At 40.3% G+C, this 21,163-nt stretch overlaps 1 protein-coding gene across 1 annotated transcript in view; it reads left to right on the plus strand.

The window, feature by feature from the left end:
• LOC146695303 (serine protease HTRA1A-like) overlaps positions 1 to 21,163 on the plus strand; it is a 28,576-nt gene that overhangs the window by 4,155 nt on the left and 3,258 nt on the right. The window contains exons 2-6 of the mRNA XM_085477344.1: positions 5,804 to 5,903; positions 6,473 to 6,677; positions 19,204 to 19,398; positions 19,487 to 19,519; positions 19,600 to 19,714. Of these exons, the coding sequence (XP_085333470.1) occupies positions 5,804 to 5,903; positions 6,473 to 6,677; positions 19,204 to 19,398; positions 19,487 to 19,519; positions 19,600 to 19,714 (648 nt within the window). The remainder of the gene's footprint in view (positions 1 to 5,803; positions 5,904 to 6,472; positions 6,678 to 19,203; positions 19,399 to 19,486; positions 19,520 to 19,599; positions 19,715 to 21,163) is intronic.

A 21,163-nucleotide genomic window follows, 5' to 3' on the forward strand; every position in this document is an offset into this window, starting at 1 on the left:
AACATATCTGAAAGATTTGCTAGTGCATTAGCTTAATTCCAGCTGGACTGAATCCACTTTGTTCACATCTATGTTTTTTCATTTCTTAAGGTTTTTTCTTGGGAGAACACAAATCGTCTTTTAGTCTGCAGGAACCAATAAAACGAAGGGTCCTATGCATGGGAAAGCTGAAGAAGAAAAGACACCCTGACCTGTAGCTCGTGTGTTGAGTGGGGAGGGGTAATGGATTTATGGGATTGTGAGGTTAGGGGGGGCTTTGAGTGTGTATGTTGGGAGGGGAGAGTACTTTTAAATTAGGTTCCTTTTAATAAATGTTGTTTTTGAATGGTTTTCCCCACATAATGCTTGAACTGACTCCAAAAAACTCTTTCCGACATCTGATTATTGTTAATAGATACTTAAATATTATGAGGCTTTCATTAGCAGTTACCACACTTCTCAATATGTCTTGCATATGGGTGAAATCTTAACTTCATCAGGTCACAGAAACTTAAAGCAGGTTTATTACTGTTTTTATGTCAGTATATCATTTAAATTGTGTGGTGAGAGTGTGTATACGCTTCTCTGTCAGGATAAGTTACTGCTTAGTAGGAATGCCACCCTCCCACATAAGAACAATTTTGTTTTTGGACTGCTTAAAAATCTAAACACCACATCCACTCTATATTACATGCAACTCACTTGACCCATCCCCACTTTTACCTTAAGTGCCATCTCCAAAATATCTGCTGAATAGCAGCGTAATGTCTGTGATATTGACAAGACTGTTCATAAGTCTCAGTCTGCCATTGCCCTGAAACTCAAGTGATATTTTGTGGTGTGCTGCTAATCATTAACATTTACAGTATTACTGTTTATCATATTATCATACTACTTTTATAGTCAGTAGTTATTTCTGCTAATGCTTTCCTATAAACCGAAGCAATTAGACTAAGTGTCTGACAGGGTGAGTCGGAGTAACAAGAGTGTGTACTTGCTGTTACACCAAATATATCGCTTCTTAATTTACCAAGTGTGAAATACTCCACTTCCAGTTTACTTTCTATAAAGTTGTTTATGCGTCTTTGGTGCACACAGATATAGTCACCAGCCACTTTATTACACTTGTTAGTACAAGTTTGGGCCTCATTTTTCTTTCAGAACTGCCTAAACTCTTTGTGGCACAGACTCAACAAGGTGCTGTAAACATTCCTCGGTTTATGGCATCACATAGTTGCTGCATATTTGTAGGCTGCACATCAATAATGTTGCATCACATTGCGAAGGTGCTCTATTGGACTGAGATCTAGTGACTGTGGAGGCCATTTGAGTACAGTGAACTCATTGTCATGTTCAAGAAGTCACTTTGAAGTGATTTGAGCTTTGTGACATGGCATATTATCCCGCCGGAAGCGCCCGGAACAAAAATGGGTACACTGTGGGCATAAAGGGCTGGACATAGTCAGCAGTAATGCTCAAATAGTGTGTGGCAATTAAACAATGCCCCCTTGGTATGAAGGGGGCCAAAGTGTGTCTAGAAAATATCCCCCACACCATTACATCATCAGCCTGAACTACTGATAGAAAGCAGGGTAGATCCATGATTTCATGGTATTTACACCAAATTCTGACCCTACCATCCACATGTTGAAATCACATGTCATCGGATAAGGAAACATTTTTCCAATTTTCAGTGTCCAATTTTGAAGACCCGATTTGAACCGTAGACTCAAGTTTCCTGTTCTTAGCTGACAGGAGTGGCACCTGGTGTGGTCTTCTGTTGCTCTAGTCCAGGGGTGCCCAATCCCGGTCCTCGAGAGCTACTATCCTGCAGCTTTTAGATGCATCCCTACTCCAACACAGCTGAATCAAATGGTTTGATCTCTTCAGCATGCCATCATGTTTGGCAAAGGCCTGATAACAAGCCATTCATTTGATTCAGGTGTGTGGGAACAAGGATGCATCTAAAAGCTGCAGGACGGTAGCTCTCGAGGACCGGGATTGGGCACCCCTAGTCCATCTGCTACATCAAGGTTCAATGTGCTGTGCATTCAGAGATGCTCTTCTGCATACTCTGTTTGTAGTAAGTGGCTATTTGAGTTATTGTTGACTTACCTATCAGCTCAAAGTAGTCCGGCCATTCTCTGTGCTTTGCCATCAACAAGATGTTTTCATCCAGAGAACTGGATTTTTTCTTTTTCTTTTTTCCCAGCAGATTCTGCAGTTTCTGAAATAAACAGACCACTCCATTTGATGACAATGACTATGCCACATACAAAGTCTCTTAAATCCCCCCCATTTTTATATTCAAGTTGAATTACTTTCAGCTGGTGTCACCATGTGCATGTGATATGTGACCGACTGGTTAGATATTTGCATTAACAAGTACTTAAACAGGTATACCTAATAAAGTGGCAAGTGAGTATATATCTCTATATGATCAATCTGCATGAAAAATGCTTTTCAGTCTATCATTGGTCATTCTGTTATTATATGCCTATTATATGTGTTTATGTTGGTTTTGTCGCCTATGAGGAAAAACGCTATGTTACTTGGATTTCTAGTTCAATCTGCTTTTTGAACTAAAAAGCCATTTGCCTTGTTTATTAGTGACCTACAGCTTACTTTTACATTAGCTTCTAAATGATTGCCTTTAGGTAATCTCCAAATAGCTCCTGCGGGCAAATTATGCCCATTAAATTTGCATGCAGTTATTTTGAAACTGCATGCAGTTTCTGAGTCTATTATAATGTACTCTGTGACACCCTAAACAAGCCCATTTTCAAAAGAAGTTGAACGCACCACTTTTCACACCATCAAAAGCATGTCCTCTTTTCTTTCCTTATAATGACTCTAATTAAATGTATAAATGTCACACACACATAAGCTGTTTAGAAAATTACCTTGCAATCACAGATCCCATCTTACTATAGCAGCAGTTCAGCAGATGGAGAGGTTTTTCGTGAGCAATACTTAGATGAGACAGTGATCAGAAGCCTTTAAATCCCACTTTCTCTCCACATATCAAGATGAATCAGTCACGTTTTGGCATCTAGACGCTTCTTTTCAGTTTCGCTCATAAGTCAACTTAATTTTCCAACAGTAAAGTCTTTCTAAGCTTCAGCTGTAAGCTCAGTTGAGCAATGAAACGATCTATCTCACTATATAACTCAGGAGAAAATGGCTGATTCATGACATCCTGTCTCTACCAAATCACCACCACTAGGCCTATAAGTTTGCTATCATCACACTGGCATTGTAGTGGCAGCAGAGTGTTCCTGGTTTCCGCATGTGTGCAAGGAGGCCTCACTCATTATAACATGGTGAAGTGGAAGAGACTGGGAGCCTGTTTGTGCACTCCAGAAACAACACAGATTCTGGACCCCGGGCCCTGCTTTCTCTCACAGTAATCCTATCAGAGCTGACCACGAAACCCCCCGGGTTTGAAGCTAGCAGGGAGGAAATTACTCCAACATTTCCATCTTTTCTTCATACTATTGCAAGAAGGTTGTTTGGCCTTTATAATGTTTAATACTTGATTTAAAGTTCAGGAAAATATATGTCGGGGTTGGGGGAAAAAAAGGGGTTACATTTATTTATGAGCAACTTGGTTTTCTTTTTTCTTTCAGTGGCTTTTAGCTCTAAGAATAGCATTTGGTACACCGTATACCCAGAAATAATCATCAAGCATTTGATGGATTATAGTAAAATTCTGCACAGGCAATCTTAATCGCCAGATGCCCAGAAACCTGCTAACTTTGGTGAGCCCCTCGTTTGTCCTTTCATTACAATATGAGGTGGGCATCTGAATTTTTTTAGAGAAATAGCTTGACAATTATTAGCAGGACTGAAATGGATTTCAGTACATACATCCGTGAGGTGAAAAACTCCACAACTCAAAAAATTTCTAGTAAAATTATTGATTTGGATTATTGATTCATGATGCTCAAAGGGTTTATCTTGAAGGAATTTTCACCTCAAAATGTACTTTATATGTTTTCCTCCGGACTGTAGCACTGTTCATTCATCTAGACTGTTTTGGTGTCCAGTTTCGGACATATTGGCACTTCACTTTAATTTATTAGAAATAAATGATATTCCTTGTGCTTAACTCAACAACAGTGTCTCTTTCCAAAGAGCATGACCTTACTGCCGTTGTTAATATTTAATAACATGAGCAAAAAATCCATAAACCTTACTGCAAGTAAATTCATGTAGAACTGTTTTCTGTCCACATCCAGTGTAAAGGAATTTGAATTACATTACAGCTCAGCTGAGGGAAAGTGGGAGGACAATATTACCAGAATCACTACTACTGTGAGCTTCTTGTCGCAGGTGTGCATGCATGCATCTTTCTGTGTTTATGATTCAGTTAAAAACATAACAGTTTATAACCAAGGCCCACTTTTTCCTGAGCTACCATTGTGAAGTGTCTGAGCATTTTAGCTTTTAGAACTGGAAGTGCTGGAAGGGGTGGGTCCAACATGGAAACCACATACTCATCAGGAAAGTGTTAATCCAAGTAATTTTCCTTATGACTTCTTCCAGCAGGGGTTGGTAATTAGTTTTTCCAAGGGGCCTCATGACGTAGGACAGTTTTTCCAATTTCATTGTACTACTATACTATGTATGACTGTGCAATGACAATAAAGAGTTATCTTATCTTATCTTATCTTATCTTATCTTATCTTATCTTATCTTATCTTATGAGAAACTGTTGTGAGCTGTAGTGAAGGGCCTCTCCGATAAGTTAAACTCAGTTCTGCTCATTGTTAATTTTATGTCTTCATTAACTTTTCAGTGTGGCCCACTGCAACAGTCCACTAGAAAGAGATCTGGTTTAAGTGACTTCTGAATTGGCGTTGCTTTTCAGATACAGAACTGATCTGTATCCATCTTTTATCTTCAGTTTATAATGACGGTTGCTAGCTAACAGAACACTTTCACAGCTAACAAACTCCCGCTAAACAAATTTTGGTGCTTCACTGCGACCACCAAGACTTCAACCACATGCAGAAGAATTTACTTCCTGCAGTTTGTCAAATGTTTGTGGACTGTACTTTTTAATGGTGTTCCATACAGCAGCATGATGCTCATTAAATGCTGGTGTTAGCTTAACTGCAACTCAAGTGTCTCTTTGTTGTTTCTTTACCCTTCAGTGCAATCACTGATATCCAGGGGATTATACTTTTGCAATTTCTGTCATCTAGGAGAAAGTAATGACTGAAAATTGTTCTTGTGAGACAAAATAGTTCAAAGTACGTGGCAAAATAACAGCTTATGGATGGAAGGATGAAAAGCAAAGAGGGAAAGGTTGGGGACGTCTTGATTCATAGCCTTGCTTAAACTGTCATTTGAGTAGGATTTAATGAGCAGGTAAGTCAGTCAGCATTTCCTGACTTACCAAAGCTGGATGGGTGATTCAGTGAATTTGGCAGTCCCTTAACATACAGTGTCACACTGTCTGTGTGTTATACTTGACAAATGAGCTGCGGATGGTTTTAGAACTGCTCTGTTTTCACCCTTAACCATGGGGTAAGATAAGGGTAAATGTCAGTGTGAAGTGTTTATTTGTAAGGTTTATTACCAGACTCTGTAAATGAGTGAGTACATGTGTGTCAGACCTAGACCTAGACAGTCTCAACCGCAGATGAACTGTCATCTGTTCTTTTCCCAGATGTGTTATGATGAAGGGTAGTTTAATGTGTTGGTTCTCTATCCTCACACAGCTCTTACATCATGCAGTATTTCCATGCATCTTTTGTTTGTTTTTACCAGGCTGACATCCTATTTGTGTATTTGTGTGTGCATGATGTATTTCCAGCTCAAGACAATCCAGACAGCCCGAGGCACAAATACAACTTCATTGCCGACGTGGTGGAGAAAATTGCTCCGTCTGTGGTTCACATTGAACTTTACCGCAAGTATGAGCCGCGTACCTGTGTGTCTGTGCTCGGTGCTGGGGAGGGGCAGACCGAAAAACCCTAGAATTTACAACCTACCTGTGTACTTAAACACACTGCACCAGTTGGTAGAGCACCTTATTCTCAAGTTTAGTCTTTCATCTTCTTTTTAAAAATCATCCGACCAGATTTTTGTGCTTTTTAATCTCTGCTTCTTGTTCTTTGACACTTTGATTCTTCATCTGTCTCATCTCTCTTCTGTCTGTCACCATCACTTGTGAAGTGGTTTTTTTGAAGGTCAAAACCCTCTGATTTTCAGATTTCTGTCTCTCCTTCATCCGCCGTTGTTTCACTTAGATCTGTCTCTTGTTTTATTCATCTCTCCAGCTTAGCTTTATATACTCACCTTCTTACTGTTTATATATATATATATAGTATACATACTTTTGGTTTGCATTTAACACTTCTATTACACCATGTACTGCTTTATTTTACTATTCTGGAAAAACTGTTAAAGGGGAGAGGAAAGAATACCAGTAGTCTAACCTTTTCCTACTCTTTCCTAATGTCTCCCTTTCTTCCCTCCACAGGATGACTTATTCCAAGCGTGAAGTGGCAGTGGCCAGTGGTTCTGGTTTTGTTGTGTCTGAAGATGGCCAAATTGTGACCAATGCCCACGTGGTGGCCAATAAACACAGAGTGAAAGTGGAGCTAAAGAGCGGCGCCTCCTATGATGCCAAAATCAAAGACGTGGATGAGAAATCAGACATCGCCCTCATTGAGATCGATGCACCGGTTAGTTAAAGTGTCAGACTTCTAGAAACCTTGCAAAATATAGAAGATGTGGTAGTTAGAGGTGTTCTCAGTGAACACCATTAATTTTTTGTTCGCTTTTGTTTTTCTTGCTTCGTATCTAAGCAAGCACACCATAAAAGGAATAGTTTTAAATACTGGAAATAGTCCTCATTCACTTTCCTGCCAAGAGTGAGATAAGAAGATCAATAAGACCATACATCTGTCTACATTAAACATTAAGCAAGAGCCAGATGTGCTGATTAGCTTTGTTTTCAGTGTAAAGACTTGGCAGTAGAGACTCAAAGCAGTCATGCACTTGGCTTCTGTTCGCCAAGAAATAATATGAGCATTTAACTACTTGTTTATAGTTATTTGACATTTCTATTTATGTACTGATTAAACAAACGAGACAAATGTATGCTTTCAGTATTTCTCTGACAGTCTTTATGCGCATCTAAGCTAATTGCCTTTTGGCTTTTATTCTTAGCTAGCATGCAGACATGAGTGTGTTATTGAACTTCTAACAATATCGAATTTTCAGGTATAGAAGTATTTTCTAAAATTTCATGGTAAGTTTTTAATGATTTCTTTGAACTATCTGTTTTGCAGGGTGCAATGACTGTACATGTACATGTTTAATGACTTTAAATTTGGTGCACAAGTTTGAATTTATTTGGGATTTTATGTCATCCACACAGGGTCAGAATTATACAGGCTCAACTATATACAAACACCCTTATTAATATGTGGTTAATTTCCCTTAGCAAGTTTCACCTTTTGTTCTCTTGCTGCTGTGGCCAAATATCAGTCTTTGTCTCGTCTGACTGTAAAACGTTTCTCTAGAAGACATGTGGTTAGTGCATGTTGGCAGCTGCAAATTTTAGTCATGCTTACTGTTGTTGCAGGGCCTTCTTTCCTGGTCAGCCCCCTATTGGTCCATGGTGGTGTAAAACTTTCTTTTCTATGTACAGTAAAGCTGGTGTTGCAGTAGTTTCCAGTTCATGGCAGGCTTGTTTTCTTGGTATTTCCTGGGTTGTTTTTAAGCATTTTAACCAATTTTCTCTCATCTGAGGGTGACACTTTGGCTCTTCTTGCAGACTTTGGCAAAGTTGTCACAATTCTGATTAACTTATACATTTGTTTGAACTGATGATCTTTGAATATCCAGTATTTTAGAAATGGCTCCAAGACACCTTCATAACTTGTGTAAAGCTGCAATTCGTCTTCTTACATCTTTGCTGAATTCGTTGGACTCTCCCATTGTTCTTTTTTCTTTTTTTTTTGTTCTGAGTATTGGTCAGCATTGATCATTGAGTCAAACAAATCCTTTTTATCCTGACAAAGACAAACTACCAGCTGCAATGAATCATGATCACTGAGAAATTAGTAGACCTTGGCCTTTTCTTTAACTTTTCAAGTTAATAGATCCTTCAGAACCTTCAGTCACTTATTAAATGATTTAAGTAAATGTATGTATGTATATATTTGACTTTTGACTGTAGTGATAAAATCTGAACCAATTCTTGTTTTTTAAAATGCTGTACAATTATTCCACCATTATATTAGCATGTTTTCCATGCCCTTGATGACTGTACATAAATGTCCCACCATATCTGTTTATCTAGTCCCATACTGCAGTGACTGTAAAGGGAAACAGCTTTTACAAAATTACAGACATACCTTTGTGTGTCTATTGCCATATATGTACAAGTCTCTGAATTGGTTTCGCTGAGTACTGTACTGAGTTCATTTGGCCAAATTAAGGCTTGACAAATAAGCATTTATCCAATGAGTCCTGAGTTAGTTGAAGTGAAAAAGTCTGCAAAGGTATTTTTGACCAAGCTTTCTGAAGTCACAGCCAGCACAACAGAATAAAAATATTAACTCACGGTTTTGTAATTCTCCCGTTAAACTGCTGTTAAAAAACTATTTTGTTGGTTTGGCGATTCAAGTCTGGAATGACAGTGTTCCAAATTTAGCCTAGTACTCAGAGTGCAAGTGAAGCAAAGTGAGCATGCAGGTGCAACCAGATGGGTCTTTAAAACACAGCTGGCTTGCAGTCAGTCCAGATCTTGTTAGTGTTCATACACAACAAGCTGCAAAAACAACTGACAGATACTACAATGCTTGTTTCACAACCAATTTGCAGAGACACTCACTTATTCCTGGCAGGTAAAAATCTATGGACGGTGTTGATATTTAAAAGAAAACGCATTGCTTTGTAGCACATATGTTTGTTGCATTTTCTCTCCAGTTCTCTCAATGTCCCTATCTGTCTGCGTTTTTGTCTGTCTACTGGACCAGAGGGATCCACGTTGCATGTTAATCACAGCCAGTCATGTGAAGGAGTGTGTGGCAGAGAGCCACGGCCTATTGACTGCGAATCATAGCAGAGCTGCATTAGGGAGCTCACTCTCATGGCTCTGTGACACAGCTGAAAAGTTGGTCACGATTGCAGAGCGAGGTATGTTACAAAGACCCCCCCAACCACCCTTAAGTCTGAAGAGGTTGAAGCATTCAGGTTTTGTTCGGTGCACAAATTGAGCAAGGAGTGCAGAAAAGAGCAATGACATGTGCTTTGTATTTGTTCATTCTATGATAAAACCTGTTCAGTCTGTTGATGACAGTCAGTCTGGTCTTTATTGAGGGGGATTTCCCCTGTTTGTTTGCAGCACATGGTCAGTGGCTGTGCAGATTCAGGAATGACTGGTACTTATAACATGTAGTAACATAAAGATATAGGCCGTTTAAGAATCTTCATCATCATAGAAACCTTTCACTGCACATGCATTTGAAACATTTCGATGCATCAGACTTTTTCTTGATAAACAACAAACCTGCTTTACTAAAAATTGCCTGCAAAATAAGAAGCAGGTAATTTGAGTAGGTTTGCTGTAATTCAAGACATTCAACACTATGAGTATGAAGTGTTTGTTTTATATGAAGCCAGAATGAGTTATCCAGACCATGTGTCAGCGATGAAGCCCCAGAAATGTGAGGGCGGGAGGGCAAGCAAAGTTGGTTTGCATTAAAAGGGACATTGAAACCATGCAGAATAATTACCTCGGGTTGTTTAATTATAGCACCTAAAGTGTAATAACCACATATTTCAACTTCATAATAGTCTTCTTTTATTACCACAGTTTTAGACGACAGAGTAATGTCAACATAAAATCTGAGGTATGAATAGGAAGACTTCAAATAAGCCATCGTGATAGTAGCCAAAGGTTAGTGAAGCCTCCAGCACAGCAACTTAACCATCAGCATCTTAGTGTTTTCAAACTGGATGTTATGAGTAAAGGGGCAGTTTTGACCGTGAAACCAAAGACTTCCCACTCATACTGTTGAACATCCTACTTTGTACTACATTTTACTGTAAAGGTGAGTCTGTGGTCACAGACTAAGTAGCCAAAGGATCGTTTTCCCCTAGACTCCTCTGAAAGCACACATTTTTGTAACTAGAGGATCATCCACTGCTGGCTATTAAAAATAAAATTTAAAGGGACGTTAGGAATGGTTTGACTTTCAGATCCAAAAGCGACATCCATCTTTTATATATAGTCTGTAATCCATATCATTAAAATGACACGATCTTTTAGTTTTGAAGATGTTAATAGCTGAATTTGGCAGAGAATAATTCATTCAATGCCTATTCACTGTCTATGAATAAATCAATAAAAAGTGATGTTGGCTATATCTATATCATATTCATTTTCAGAGTAAGTAAGAAAAAGCAAATATTCTCTTGTTTAAGCTTTCTATTTTTTGTGTTCAGAAAGATTTGAGGGATTTTAATTTTTTAAAGCTACAGAGGTCAGTTTTCAGCTATTTTGTTGCTGAAAGTCTTCCACCGTCCCCCCCATCAGTCATCATTTGCCTTTGCTTACCAGCCCCAATAGTGTTCTTCCAGTTAAATAAAAGCTAATTGTTTACAATGTCAGCAGTATAGAAGCAGCCAAAAATAATCAATAAAACTCCACAATGGTACAATTGTTTCTGAGTGAGAAAGTTTAAAGTTAAGTTTTCCCTGACTGTATAATGAATCTCTTCTCTTTTCTTTCTCTCTCTTTTTCTATGTGAAACTAGAGTTTATTGGTAGCAGGGCCCAGTCTGTTCCTGGGGCTGTGGTCTGCCCCTCAGCTCTGGGGAACACATTAGTCTGTCTACAGCAGCTGGAACTTCAGAGGGGGACGGAAAGAGGGGGAAAAAGTGCTGTGCTCACTTGTTCCTGTGTAGAGAGTATGGGGGGAAAGAGAAAGCAAGAGGGACAGAGAATGAGAGGGTGATGTGGCCAAGGCCTGGAAAATGGATCCACATGTCTGAAGGACTTTGTGAGCTAATAGGTTAATGATTGCACTGTGTGATGCGCGGGATGGAGCCCATCAAGCTTTAGGTTTTTAAGTCTTTCAGACCCCTGTTCACTTATACCTGTAAGTGATTCCAAAGCCTGTTGGACATTTGTTTACTTAGGCTGATAGAGAGCAACACAGACTGCCTCGTTAGAACTTCAAAATGTTCCAAATGTCCCGTGCAGTATGTCATATTTTTTAATGTTTCAGTTTATGGCTTAATCTGTGCAGTTATTAGAAAGTGATTTGGTTGCTTTAATGAAATGCAAATGTACTGCCATGCATTATCTTTGACTCTGCAGCTAAAAAGCCTCTTACCTCTTTACTTCAAAGTCCCTTAAGACTACAGCTCTGTATAGTAATCCAGTGCGAGAGCTCTACTTGACCACAGGAAGGCTGTGGTGTGTGATGTGTGTGTTAGGAACATCCATACATCCATCCATCCATTGGGGCAGGAACTCGTCCCTGACCCAGAGTGGGCAACCTTTTCCAGCTGAGGCCATGGCCTCAGATTTGTAGGTGCTGATTCTCATTCCCAGAGGTACCGCCCCTGATCTCCACTCAACATTGGAGAGGCGTGTCAACCAGGACAGCCCAGCAACATCCAGAGCCTTCAGGAACTCAGGGCAGACCTCATCCCCCCCCAGGGGCTCTGCCACCAAGGCATTGTTTAACTGCCTCAGTGACCTCGCCCCCGGAGATTGGCCGATCATCCCCCTCGTCCCCAGACTCTGCTTCCTCCACAGAAGATGTGCCAGTGGGTTTAAGGAGGTCCTTGAAGTATTCCTTCCACCGCCCAACAATTTTCTCAGTCAAAGTGTGGCCCTTTTTTGGGCTGTTCCCGACCGGGCCCCATGGACTAAGGCCTGGCCAACAGACGCTCCCTAGCCCTGGCTCCACGCCGGGGCCCTGGTAACCCTATCCCGAGCAGAGTGAACTGTTCCCTTGGTGTTCTACTCATGGGGGTGTTCTGAATTGCTCTTTGTCTGGTCCCTCACCCAGGATCAATTTGCCATGGGAGACTCTACCAGGGGGCAGAAGCCCCTGGACAACATAATTCCTGGGATCCCTGGGGCACACGAACCCCTCCACCACGATAAGGTAGTGCTTTGCATAGGGGGTGGAATAGTGAGGACAAAATGTTAAAATTACCGAACTCTACCTTACTTTCAATGATAGTCATCTTCTAAAGATGTTGTGAAAGTGATTGAGCTTTTTATTCAGGTATATTAAAATTTAAACTGCAATTGTTAACAATGGCGAGGGCATGAAATAGAAAGTCTTGGCGGGATATTCATTATCCCCTATCTGGATATCCTAGGCCTTGAAAAATAGGCCACTGCCTCCAGAGAAGTGAACAAAGTAGCTGAATCTGGCCATCACATTTTGTATTATTTGTAGGCAACAGAGCAAGCAGTCATGATTTTAGATAGTGCAAACTGACCCCTGCATACTAAATTAAAATCTGCTTTTGCCCACTTACATCTGAAATCACCGAGAGGCTAAATGATGAGCTATAAATGTGCCATCAATATCACTGTAAGTGTAAATCCTAGAATGGGTGAAAAAAAGCTTTTTGAAGATAAGGTGACTCAAAAAGATTCAAAGTTAATGAGTCATTAACTTTTTCTCAGCTTTACAAGTGCTGTATTGTGGTAAAACAAGTCTTTTATTCTCCATGTGTTCTCATGCAACAATAGAACTGTTTTTACTGGCGATCAACATTTTTAACCAGCCTCTCTGGGAAATTTGCCTGGTGTTGGTTTGGACAGGGCTGGATTTTGTGTGCGTCTGTGTCTGTGTTATGTGAATGTCTATAAAGCAGCCTGCACTGATCTGTTTATTTTGTCTGTTTATATTAGTAACACTGGGTAAATATTTCTGCAGAAGATGCCCACATTTCATTTGAAATCCCTCAATTAACAGAGGTGATAGACAAAAGCAGTTATTCAAACCATTATGAAAGTGTATGAGTCCGCATTTGTCCACATGGGTGTAAGACAGCTCACTGCGGGGACGTGGAGGTCACGCTCCTCTGCCAGTGGAAAGACACTGTGTGTCGCCTTTGGAGACAGGCAAAAAGGAAATGAATCACTTCCTCCTCCCTTCCTGAGCCATCTATTCTCCTTCATCTCTCTCCTCTGTAACCAAAAAGGTTCCCAGGCCTAAAGATGCAGTAGTATGGGAAAAGAGCCAAGGAAAATGGACACATAGACACACATAGTTTTACCCGACTGGGTGTTGACACTCATTGTCTTGGCCTACTGTTTTGATGTGTAATTGTTTTCTTGGCAACAGCCTTGCCCACGGGATTACCGGCATATTTGACTCAGTGCTGATTATCAATAACCTTTATTGTTTCCCTAATGACACAAGGTATGATGCATCTTCAGCTATGTAATTATGAGACAACTGCAAGCTATTTTAAAGGCAGCTGAGTGAACCCGTGTTTTAAGGTTAGTCCACTCAGATTTTTTTTTTAAAAAGTCACATTTGCTCCAGTGGCATATAAACAAGGACACAGGCGTTTGTCCCTGTTTAAAACCCTGCTCTGAAACCAAGCACACTCGCTACTTATGTTTAAGTGTAATTAGAGTTTTTACATTCATAAATCAGCAGTGACACATCTTCCGGGAAACAAATGAATCTACAGATTGCATTTTGAATCTTTTTCACAAGTTTTGTTAGTTTCATTTCCTCAGACATATCCGGCAATTAATAAGAAGCCCGAAATTGTAGGAAAATGCATAGCTTTCGGTTCTCTACACTAACACAGAGATGTAACATGTAATGTCAGACTGATTGTGCTGATTTGTGTTGTCACCTGACAAAGGCCCTCTCTGAACCAGAAAAAAAATGTTTTAAAAGTGCACTGTTATAGGCTCCAAAATGTAAACACCACTCATATTTATTGCATTATCGGGGACAGATATCTCAAATCCAGTACAAAATTACGCTAAGGCATCATATATCTAGGTATAACTGTTTGGTTCTTAATCTGGATAGATGACACATTACCTTTAGCTAGTTTTTCCTGGCTTTTATTATCTGTTAACTTATTGCAGCTGTCATACTCAACAATTTGGGTGCGTGCTTAAAGAAAGTATAACACACCAGAAACATCTGGTTCCTGAACAGGGAGAATTGTGCTACTCCACCATATAAAAACAAATAAACGATAATAACCTCCTGAGACATACAGCATAATTCCTATAGGCATATTAGTGTTACTGTCACAGGTTTTCGCTTTTTGTCAAAATTACCTCTACAATGGCAAAGAAGCTATTCATCTGAAATTAGATGGAGACTAGGAGAATCAGTAGATTTAGCAAATGTCCCTAAATGACACATTTATGTTCTAGTGAAGTAGTTCTTTTAAAAGGTCTAATAATTGGCATGAAAGGCAAACAGGAAGTAAAGTGGCCTCTTTTTCATTGGAACCATTTCCATGCACTGCTAGCACCTGCACGTTACCATCAAACGGGTGAGCCCAAAGTTGGAAACACTGATGTCAGTGGCTCTGGGAGGTGCCATCGTAGTTAATTTGCCAATGACCTGCAGATTCTTTTTGCCATGATTTTTTTCCTGTCTTTTTTACCCCAGCTTTTGATACATAATGCTATATAATGTTGCTTGTCGATCTAATCAAAATGTAGATTGCTTCTCCAAAGACAAAAGGCAAAACTGGCACCCGAGCCGTAACAGTAACAACACGGACACGGTGTCGGAAAATGTGGAAAGGGTCAGGGAGAATGTTAGGGGCAGATAGATGGTTAAAAAAATGAAGCTTGAGGACTTGATCCATTTTTTATATCTCCTGTTATACTCAGGGTCAGCACAAGTATGGCATATTCCAGCACATACTGGCCAAGAGGTTGGCTCAACCCCAAAGTAGCTACCAGCCTTAAAAGAACAGAAACATCTTGAGCGCCATGTAAATACTTCAAGTAAAAGCGAAATGAACCATATTATGCTGTCAGATCTCTCCCCTGGAGCAAACGAACCCACTAGACCTCCTCTGCTCTCATCACTGTGATTTGCACAGTTCGAAGTTTTGCGGTGTCTAGCCAGAACTGAGATGTCCTTTAGTGCTCGTAAGCGTTCATGCTACAGAGTGAAATGTGTCCAAATCTCGCAGACATATGTTTGCTCTTATTCTCAAGAACATATGGAACCTATAGTGGAGTGGTTTCCGCACTGGTGTCAGCAAGGATATGGTTTCACCCAGTGTGACGTGGACACCTACGAAGTGGGAAATGCCTATTTTATGTGCTGATTGTGACTTTACATACTTCTACAAAATTTTCTCAAACTATAAATAGTGAAGTAATTACCTATTTACTTATTTTGTACTTGTGCTATCATTCATGTAAACGAGTCCATTGTACACCGTGCAACCACTCAGGCTCACAAGCACACAAACACAGTCAGCATAGCCTCTTTCAGTCTCCTGAGCGTGATCTTCTTATTCCCTTATTTGATGTTATGTACTGCATGAGCATGCTGAATCCTGCCACATTTTTAACTGCATCAGCACAACCTCGAGGGCAAGTTCAGCAAGTAAAACCCTATACCTTAGTGTACTTATGAATTTTGTAAAGTAGAGCTTTGTAAAATATGCCCACCTTGCTTTGAAGACACCTGCATGAAGGAAACATTAGAGGCCATGTGACTGCATATGAGCTTTAATACAGTTCAGGTCATGCACTGACCCAACCCGAGCTTCTGTTTCTGAATATGTGTATTTTGACGTGGTCTAGCTGTATATCTAAGCAGTGCCAGGTGTGTGGGATTTAATTTACAGACTTCAGTTTGTGAGGGTTCACGCTTAGGCGACCTCCTCCCTTTCTCTGAGTGATTATATGTGTGTCCACATGTGCCTTAGACACTATTAAGCCTCAGTCCATCTTAGTTTGCCTGGAGTTAAAGTTTGCACCTGGTCTAGTCATAAAAAGGTAGTTAGTGTAATGGCTTTTAAATGAGGCTCCAAACGACCCAAGCTTTAACATCAAACATTGATAAATCCCTTTATAGCAACTCTACAGCTATTTTCAAGTCTTTCTGTGGGGTTGTCAACCAGCATATTCTTCTCACTGTCCTTTCGCCAAACCTCTCTGTGTGCAGGCGGTTGAACAAATACTCTGCTAGGCGACAGCAGATTTTACGAAAGCTTTGAATTTTTCTCAGTAATGTGTCGCTTACAGCTGCCTCTTTGGGTAACATAAACAAAGCTGTTTAAATCTCCTTTCCTCAATCTGATGGCCCACTTCTCTCTATTATCTAAACACTCAAGAATGTGGAAAACACAGATTCTTTTGGGCAAGAAAAGAGAGGATAATCTATGGCATCATTGCCATAATATGAGGTAATGAAACGGTCTCAAACCTAACAAAACAAGAGCCCTTTATTTAAGAAGAAAAAAAAATCTATCCTCATAGACCTCATCAGATCAGACTTTTTTTTTTTGTTGTTCTATAAATGTTACCGTGGCTGTCGTTTTTATTTTTTCTACATCTTAAGCCAAAAATATTTTTAGGGGTAATAAGCTGGCTCCTGACGTAACTTTGATTCACTCTTTCGTCTCACATTCTCAGACTCTCTTCCTGTGGTTTGTGGTGTTTGTTGTTCCCTTCTTTCACCATGCCTCTTTCCTTTAAGTGCGGCTATAGTGTCTTTGGGTAAAGTACCAGTGCATCTGAAATAGCACGGTGAGTCACTTGGGTGGTCAGACGAAGCGGACTCACATGGCGAGATGATTTTCCACAAGTGATTCCAGATTGCTGACTAGTAACAATTAGTAAGTGATATGTAAGCTAGGGGTCTCTCGAAACTTTGGGGAGTCCACTCGCTCTGTGTTTGCTCTGCCCTCTCACCTAGGTGCTGTTTGCATGTCAGCCAACTTCTGCATTTTGCCCTGCATGTGCATGCTTTTTGTGAATGCAGTGTGATTTTTGCATGAGTGTGTGTGAGACCCAGGGTTAGGTAGAAACTTTTAAGCCGCAAACTGCTTGCATTTAATAAAGTCAGATCAGGTGGTAAGGTAGCAACAGTCACCATGACACAACCAGTATCACTAACTGTTATCAGAATCATGGTGACAGGCAGTGGGTAAATGCCTTAGCAGGGACTTGAATCCACCTGATGTCCTCTCTCTCTCTCCGCAGCGTGTGTGTTTCTTTTTCTTCCTGTCTCCATCTGGTTATACTCTTATCTCACATGGAGTGTGACGGGAGGGGGGAGCTGGAGTGATTAAACAGACTGCTACTCCTGTGTCAGGTGTCTTTCTGTATGTGCATGTGCATGCCAAATGCTTGTTTGTTGGATTGTGCGTACAGTTATGTAGCTTGTGCGTGTTGCCATATTTTTTTGTAACAAACCCTACAATGTTGAAACAAACTCACACTAATTGGGAACTAATCCTGCGACATTTATAGTAGTTGTGTTTGTATTTCTATATCTGTGTCTCTGTCAGCATGTGAGGTAAGATTGAAAGGTTCTCATCCTCACTATCTTTGTCATGTTCTAATAATAACTTCACCATGAGCACTGAGATCATTTACAGAAAGCTTTAACACGGTATCACTGAAAAGATTTGTCTCTGACATTTTCCTGCAGCTCAGTTTTCTAAATGCATTTCAATTTGCTTATGAGTCGCATGTCTTTATTTAATCTACATCTGCAAACATGCATCGATGCAGAGAAAGTGTTTGCATGCGTTGGCAGTTAGGTATCCCCGATATAATGCTGGGAATGATATAATTTTGCAAATTGCTTCCTATATGATCCCTTTGTCTGTGTACACTAACATGTGCTACTGTCCCTGTGAACATTCACCCTCCTACGCCACCTATTTATAACCCTGAGTAAACAAAATGGATTCACAAGAGGAACTCTTGGGATAGGTACTTTTTTCCCCTCTAAGAAAGTTGCCTCCCTGCAGGTTATTGGGTACAACTGTATACAGACCCATGTGGATGTGGCATTACACATGCTTTGACTATGGACTATCCAGCAGAGATGATTTCATATAAAGAAGGAAATTGTCACTGTGGATGGATAAATATATTCTTTCGGTGTCTGAGGCAAGCACTCAGCAGCCTGGTTTCTACCACCCAGTGTAACAGGCCCAACCATAGCTTAAGGTACTCATTATTGACTGTAATATCTATCCATTTTCTAGCATCTGTGGTCTGTTGGCACACATTTGCCATTAGGAATCATTTCTCAGCCGAGCTGCACTTTCAAATAAGCCTTTCATCGTGATTATCAGTATTTTAGGTTGTTTGGCATAAATGTCCCTTCCCCTGTGGTTTTAAAGTGGTAATTGTTTTTGTGTGGGAGCAGGACCATGCTGCATTGAGTGGGTTATGTTTAGAAGACTTGCAGTTTAGCTGTAATTCTTTTTCTGCTGTCCACTTATAAAACACCTGATCACGAGAAATGCTCAGCAGAGCGACTGCAAATGAAGCAACACTGAACTTGTGATTTTCTTTCAGAGTTACTTTTTTACGTATTACTCAACTTTACATGGAGGATGTCGAGGGAGCAAAGAAATATAGTTTAGTTTTAAAGTGAATGCATTAAGTTAGTATAAGAATAGCTGAATAAGTTTAACTGCATCACTTGTTTTGTTTTCTGTTATTCTGTGCATAACTTGTAACTGAAAAGATGCAAAGATAAAAGTTAAAAATAGCAGATGACAGAGTAGCGTAGGCTAAATGTAGATGCTAGTTTCACAAATGATTCCCTATTCCTTTTATGGAGTCTGTCAAATGGCTAGAAAAATATCTGTGTGTGTGTGTGTCTGTGTGTGTGTGTTGGGGGGAGGGGGGTTCAAGACTATAACTCTACAGTAAGCTTATTGCGCAGAGAGACTGGACAGAAACGTTAGCATGTTTACATTTGCTGCTAAAATGCTAATACGCATATTAGCACAAAACACAAAAGGTGCTGGAAGTGTTATTAGATTTTGCAGCATATTTGGCCATAAAGTCAGGTAATCACTAAAAGGAATGCAAATTATTCTGAGACATGAGTGGACTAGTTTGCAGACCATACTGTTGAGCTGACGTTGCGCCTCTAAACCCTATCCTATCAATGCTAAAGAAATGCTTTCTTTACCTGCAAGCCTTGGATTCCAAATATAAACATACTGACCCTCTGTGTCCCACTTGCAGACCAAGCTTCCTGTACTTCTGCTGGGCCGTTCGTCAGATTTGAGGCCAGGAGAGTTTGTGGTTGCTATTGGCAGCCCATTTTCCCTCCAGAATACGGTTACTACAGGAATTGTTAGCACTACTCAGCGAGGGGGCAGAGAGCTAGGCCTTCGCAACTCTGACATGGACTACATTCAAACTGACGCCATCATCAACGTAACTAAATAAAGCTGAATTGTCATTTCTCACTGAATTTCTTTTCTCGGATTACTACAGATAAGTTATTTACTTTTTTGGTTCACAGTACGGCAACTCTGGAGGGCCTCTGGTCAATCTGGTAAGCCAGAATTATATATATGTTTTTATGCTTCTACAATTCACCATTTACAGTCACTGAGTTGAGGTTTACTGGCATAGGATGGTGAAGTGATTGGGATTAACACGCTGAAGGTGACAGCGGGCATCTCCTTTGCCATACCCTCGGACAAGATTCGACAGTTCCTGGCCGAGTCATACGACAGGCAGTCCAGAGGTATGAGCTCTCACTGACACATTATTAATGTTCTCATTTTACTGGCTCTCTTCAATCACTTTTAGTATAGAAGCCAAGAGAGCTGGACCGTGATCTCAGTTAAATGAGCTATAATTCAGCTCACTAGTTCAGGAGTTTTTTTCGTTTTCATCTTTGTGTGATCTCTTGCGATATGTTCACTGTATTTAGAACTATGGGAATCCATGCCCAGCATTACCTAATAGAATTTTGACATTACAATAAACTAAAAAGAAAAATCTGTGCCAGTGCATATTGGTTTGTTTGTTTTTATTTTATGCTTTTTGCCCTTTTCATTGAGTAGTGTTTCATAAGAAATGAAATTCAGAAACTTACCTATATAAAGCAGACTTCACCTGATCCATGCAAATCAAAAAGGAAAATGCAAGTTGGTGTTTTCAAAAGCTTTTATAGACCAGCACTATAATACATATATAGTAAGTACATTTGATAATACAGCTATTCCTCTGACAGCAGTTGCCTGTCTGCAAAAGTGTCCTGATAAGCTGTTGAGAAATTGTTCACCTTTCCCAGATGTGTGCAGCCTGCAGCTGTGCAGTGGACATGAAGACCCAGCCTGTCTCAGACATGTTTAGTAGGAAACATATCAGGACTAAATGCTTGCCAAGAAAGTGCATGAATATCCTCCTGATCCAGAAAGTCCTGCACTACTGTGTCAGTGTCAGACATTGTTCTACTATTGTTCTACTAGCAGGGTGGACAGCTTATCTCAGCATCTCTGTCCAGATTTCCAGAAAGACCAATCAGATCAGAGGTGATGCTCATATGGAGATGCAAGGCTGCAGCAATAACTCAGACATGCATGCCAGCATCCACCATGCCAGCATCCCTGCCTTGGTCACAGGTGCAGCATGGTGGCACTGATGACAGTATTGAGCATATGCTGTTCTGAGGCCACTGCCTTGAGAATGCAATACCCTGAACCAATTCTGAGGTGGACAAGTGAGTTCATGTAATTGTTTGTTACACAAATGACTAATGCCTCCGCTAAGTAAAACCAGTGAACCAGAACAGAAAGCTACTCACGGGTTTTCTAAATGATGTACTGAGAAAAGGATCTCAAACAAAGATTCGAAACATATTTCACAGCGCAAAACCTGCATTTCTTATTTTCTTTATACCCTTTGAGATTGTTCACAGATTCGGCTACGTTTGAATCGCTCTCTAGAAGTCCTGTTGTGACACTCACTTGTAATGTATGCTGGCTGTCCCTCACTTTGTCAAAAACAGTGAACCTTCTAGTTGGATGAAAGGGACAAAGAGCTAAATATGGCTCAAGTAGGGCTGGTGAAAGGTGAAGATTGTCTCAGTCCTTCTGAAAACGTGCTGTCTTTTCAATAAAGTGCATATGCTACAGTTTTGGGAAAGTCCCTGCCACTTTGTTTCCCCTCTGAGGCCCCAGGATGTTGC

Source organism: Copadichromis virginalis, linkage group LG13 (assembly GCF_057382275.1).
Source record: "Copadichromis virginalis isolate Kocher_CV1m ecotype Utaka linkage group LG13, C_Virginalis_male_GT1.1, whole genome shotgun sequence".
Classification (NCBI taxonomy): domain Eukaryota; kingdom Metazoa; phylum Chordata; class Actinopteri; order Cichliformes; family Cichlidae; genus Copadichromis; species Copadichromis virginalis.